This window comes from Buceros rhinoceros, unplaced genomic scaffold, assembly GCF_000710305.1.
Source record: "Buceros rhinoceros silvestris isolate BGI_N320 unplaced genomic scaffold, ASM71030v1 scaffold36686, whole genome shotgun sequence".
Classification (NCBI taxonomy): domain Eukaryota; kingdom Metazoa; phylum Chordata; class Aves; order Bucerotiformes; family Bucerotidae; genus Buceros; species Buceros rhinoceros.
In genome coordinates, this window is record NW_010416403.1 from 28,504 (window position 1) to 34,175 (window position 5,672).

A 5,672-nucleotide genomic window follows, 5' to 3' on the forward strand; every position below is an offset into this window, starting at 1 on the left:
GCTGACCCATTTGCCTTTCCTCCTTCAATAGCCAGCAGGTAATTTTGCACTCATTTTGTCTTATTATCTGGAGTTTTTTTAAACTGATCACTCAGATTTCTACCTTCTCTGCTGAAAATGCCTTTTCTGAGGCCTCACTCATCCTATCTCAGCTGAGTCCTGGGTTCATCATTCTTTCCTCCTTGGCACATTTTCTTTCCTTGGCTTTTGCTGCCTGCTTAGCTTATGACTCACCTGCTAGCTCTTGGCCTTATCTTTGTATCAACTCTGAATGCTCCTTTTGTTCCTGCTCTGCAGGAGTTTCATGTGGCTGTGTCATTGAATGCCCTCATCTTTCTTACTCCTGTACAGTACCGTGTGCTGTGATTGTTTATATTAGCCACTAAAGACCCCTGTCTATTCACAGCTGCCTTCTTTTGCTATCCATTATTATCCAGCTCTTCACAATGTAGAGAAATGAGCTATGCTTCTCGGCATAGCTTGAAGGTAAACCCAAAATATTTATCTCTATTTAACCGTCTTCTCTATTTCATTCCTTACTGTTATTAAAATACTGTCTCACAGTATGAGAGGATCAGGTACTTTTTATCTATTTGTACCATCTGTTTGAATAACTGCAATTCTATTTTATTTGAGGTTATTTGACTGCCTGCTTCTAGTTAGATGACTGATGGAAGTACAGTTATGAGTGGCTTTTGCCAGATGAGAATGACCAAAGTTATGAAAAGATATTAGCATAAATCATAGCAAAAGCATCTGAAAGAATAAGAGATTTTAAAATGAAAAAAGCTGCTAATTCCCCTGGAGAGTAGTTTTGGATAAAAGATCTCTGAAGCTACATTAGGTATTACTCCGTGTCACATGAAGTTGCTGAAATCCATGAAAAACAGTAGGTCTATCTGATTCTTAAGGTACAGGTTCCCCCTTTCCCTGATATGTTTATACATGGATGATACAAGTAGGGACAGATAACCAGATAGATAGAAAAATAATAATCTGGAACACACACACACACACAGAGAGAAATTATATGGTTAAGAACATGTTAGCACACATTTATTACACAGAAGCAGTTCACTGTGTGTCTGTGTACAGTCTGTAAGATTGCATACCTGTTATATGTATGTGATATTCTTCTTTGAAGATCTTTTGGAAATAAGGTACTTTGAACTGCATGTGTGCAGATGGCAAGCCTGGAAGATTCACTTCAACATCACCCATAAAGTGTGGAAACTCCCAGTCCTGTTAAAAAAAAAAGAAAATTAAGAGCCTAAATATAAGCTTTCATGGTATATTTTTGCCCTTTAAAATGGCTTAAATTAATAAAAAGGAAAGGTTCTATTTTTAAGCCTCCCATTATTGGATTTTCTTACTTCAAGTCTGACTGAACCACTTGAAATAGAAGGCCTTCTTTATACTAGATATTACAGTATGATTTTTACTTCAGTTCCATGTGATTATGAGTTTACACTTCAGAATGACAATATTGAACTCACTGCACCAGCCAACAGTACGAAACAGTCTAAACATATAAACGCCTATATAGCAACCTTGCAATACTACTTACAACTTCTGTTACCAATTTGTCAAACAGTTTACAGGTAAGAAATTGGCAAAGAAAGCCTGACCCTTTCAAACATTTCAAATATCTGTATTCTACTTGTTCAACTTCTGGGTGTTTTCTGCCTTAGTACATCTGAAAAACCACTTCGGCCAAGTGCAGGCCCTTCAGCATAAGCTGGCTGAATCAATCCAAGCACAGTTTTCTCTGCTGCTGTATTTCAGCTGACAAGGTAGTGCTGGAAATATGGATGCTCTTACCTATCATTATGCATATTTTGGAATATGCTGAGGAGGAGCTGCATTTAAAGGAATTTTCTGCTTGGTTATCTGCACCAACCATCAGTCACTTGAAAACATGCATAATAGCACAGCTCATTAGAGCCCAAACTGAAAGTCTAGCAATAGTGCCACAATCAGTACAATTACTGCCAGAGTGGTTACTCTGTGCACTGCAGACTGTTGGTGATCTGCTGTTGAAAACACAGTGGCCCTGTTCCCATGCATACCCCTGGATTTGTACCCCACAAGTTAGCATAAGAAGCACCTGAATTACTAGAAGTAAGATAAAGGGATCTGAAATGCGAGTAGCTCTGTGAGTGACTTGTTCTTCCTTCACATGGAAACCATTCCAGTGCAGCCACGCTTCAAGAGAACCAATTCCTGTTTTTTGTTTGTTTGTTTGTTTTTCCCAGTTGTATAAGGCTGTAAAGTTTCCTACCAACTAGGGTAATGGAAAAAAAACATTCAAAATTAAGAATCATCCCTGAAAGATAAATCACTATATGTAACTTAACTTCTTGAATTGCTAAGTGGCCCAACATTTTCTACAGTGGATGGGAAAAGGAAGATTTTTATCAGGAGGGAATAGCGTGGCCCAAACACTAACAGCAGCTGATTTGTGCTAAGTCTTTGTGATGCTGCATTAAATGGATTAACAGGAACACAAACAAGGAGAAAACCTGACCCTCTGTACCTGGTTCTCAATGTTCACAGTGATGCGGAAAGTACCAATTTACAGATGCAGAAGATAAGAGAAATAAGGATGCTCTCCTTTTGACTTACTCCTAAGGTAACGCATGTGCTCCTGGTCATGAGGTATGGTAATAACCGCCCAGCTGCACAATCCCTTACCCGCATCTGCAATCATCCCCTTGCAGGTGGTAGACACTCAAGAAGTGCCTAAAGATAAACATTTTATGGGTGTACGCTCTCAGTTCACAGTAGCTAATATACATCCCTGGATTGGTGCCTTATGTTAAGTCATACCTACACTTACCCAAGAATAAATAGGAAGAAATACATTACATATTCCTGAAGATAAGCAAACTGAGAGCTGTGGACTCTGCATTAGAAATACGCAGACATGGGGCTACGAATCCAGCCTCCTGCTCTTGCCTTGCCCCAGTGCTCCTACTGTGCCTTTTGCTGATTTACAGATAAAATTCCAGCGTACAGGATTTCGTATTGGACTATGTCTTTGCATCTGAGTTTTATAAAAAGGTTCAGCATTTTTTCTGATCTGTATGATTACTACCTGATAATGAGCAAATAGAATGCCAGCTCTGTCAGATGCGTAATTTACTGTTTTATTTGTCTCAGCAAACAACTACTGAGACTGGAAAATATTTCATAAAACAAAGGCAAAACAGAAATGCAGATCTGGTGCCAGAAAAAACTGCTTTTAGAGGTAACAAGGAGAACAAAGAAGCTGCTCACATATGCGAAAGGCACTGTCTATAGTAAACCTGGCTGTAATGCGGAGCTTCAGCTCAAACATCAAGGTCTAAATATGCGTTAACAAACATAAAAATGCCCCCAAGTAGACACTAGAGTGAGGAAAAACAAAACATCATGATGAACATCATGCCCTTCCCAGCAAAGGACTCCAGAAACCAACAAGACACCGTCACACCTCCAACCAACTCCCTCCCACCAGACTGAAAAGGCCCATTTCAGAATCCACAGGAGCAGGGGAAGGGTGGGTGAAACACCAGGAAAAAAAGTAGAAGCTAAGAGTGTGTGTAACAATTTTGACATTATTATTACTACCAAAACTTCCTTCCGCACGGAAGTATTACTTTCTGCAATAATTAGATCTTGACTAAAATGAATCTTGGTTTACACTGTTAAAATTGAAATTATGGTAATAAACTCCTGGTTTTGTGAATAGGGTGTTTTTTCTTCACCCATAAATAACATTTAGAATGTAACACCTTTATCAGTATGATTATAAAATTTGTTATTTAAGAACAATCCCACTGGAAATACAGAAATAAAATTAAAAAAACAACAACAAAATAAAACAAAACACTATAAAATGTATTTGAAATTAATATGAAAAAATGAAACTAAAACAATGAGTCAAACCTACTGACTTCCATGAAAGTCACTACAGCCACAGCACTTAGGAAAATGAAGCTTCAATTTAGGTGATTAAATAGCCTTCTGGGCTTCATTTGCCTCACAGCTCTGGTAAGTGTGAGCATTTACTGTCCATGTAGTGACATTATCACCTGGAGACACATAGCTGCAGTATTACTATTTAGCGGGAGAAGGACAAATGACTATTGACTTTTCAAGGCTAATGCCCGAAATAACAGGTTGTCAAATCCAAATGCAATAAGTGGCCATTTTGTTATCTAGATTCTAAGAAAGTGTTGTCCAAAATCTTTTGACTGTTAATTTTCTTTTCCTCACTGACAAGCAAAGGACAACTTAATTTCAGCAATATCCACAAAACCATACTTCTAAGAAATTCAAGGTGCCTTCCAGGAACAATCTACCTCATTTGTTCACAGGTACACTAATAGTGCACATGTACAAGCTCATAAATGTAATGCAGCTTCCTCCCCTGGGACACAGCTCAGGTCTGCATCATGCCTTCATATGCGCTCTTTTCTCTCTGTGGTCTCTGATATCAGTCTGTGCTATTAGTCCGTGCTCACCTCTGAGACATAAGTGACATACTCTGTGTTCTTTAAGTTCTCGTCTTATAATTATGCAAAGTTCGCTTGAACAGCTTTAGTTCTTATTGCTGAGGTGCCTGTACTCTACCACATCTCATTAGGAACTGAGCCCAAAACGTGATATTTAGAATGCATCTCTACTTGCAGATTTTGAAAAATAAAGCCATACAGCCATACTGTTAGCTCATATTTGTATCTCTCATACTGCACAGATTGTTTCTTCTTTAAATCCACCATCATCAAATTTCTAATGTTCACCTATTTCAGTGGTTTCCAAGTTGGGGGCTCTGCAGCACGGCTCTGCGCGGTTTATGAAGAAACCAACCCGGAGCCACCAGGCTTAATTCAGCTGCAATTCTCTAACCTCACCGACAAGTTCTGTGGGATGTGCAAATCACATGAGGTTATTGCCTCATTTCACTCTAGTCATGAGGAAAGGGCAGCTAGAGGATGAACCTAAAATCACTGAGGGGTTCATCCTAGTGTTGCAATGGGTTGTTGTTGGTTGTTGCAAACATTTCCATCAGCTACCTCCTTAAACACAGACAAAACTGGATGTTGCAAAAGTGGAAATCATGGTATTTTGATTTTCCTCCCTTTTCTACTGGTTCCCCATGCCAAACGAATGCACACACTCTCTGCTGCAATGCCAGGTATTGGTTTAAGACCCTAGGATAGAGCTGGCAGCACTGATTTGGTATCTCTTTAAGTAAAGATTTTTTAGTAATGGCAAGTGAGCCTCAAAGCCACACTTTCTGATTTGATCTGGCCCTTCTCTGCCATCACCTGGGGAAAAGAGGAGGCCTTGTCTGGGGAAGCCCAGTCCTGATCCTGAACCAGGACACGCAGCTGCCCTAGGGCTCCTGGTTGGCTGCTGGTGAGGCAGCCCAGGGGCATGCTGGCTACACCCAGTGCCCTGGCTGGCTACAAAACTACTCCTTGCTTCTCACTGCAGGCTCTGGGCTATGTTTCCCAACCCCAGAGGACCAGGACAAGGTGCCAGTGGGATTCAGCAAGGCTCATAAGCTGTCAGGGAGGGTGACACTAGCCCTCATCAGACCACATCCCATGCTTCATGCACACAGCTGCAATCCCACAGCCACCAGCCTGTCATGGCTTAGCAACTTCTCCTGTTTCAGAAAA

The 5,672-nt window shown here is 40.3% G+C and overlaps 1 protein-coding gene across 1 annotated transcript in view; it reads right to left on the minus strand.

The window, feature by feature from the left end:
- Positions 1-2,700, minus strand: part of TMEM117 (transmembrane protein 117) — an 11,663-nt gene extending 8,963 nt beyond the window's left edge. The window contains exons 1-2 of the mRNA XM_010137791.1: positions 2,695-2,700; positions 1,113-1,242 (exon numbers count right to left, since the gene is read on the minus strand). Coding sequence (XP_010136093.1) covers positions 1,113-1,242; positions 2,695-2,700 — 136 coding nt within the window. The remainder of the gene's footprint in view (positions 1-1,112; positions 1,243-2,694) is intronic.
- Positions 2,701-5,672: the final 2,972 nt, after the last annotated feature.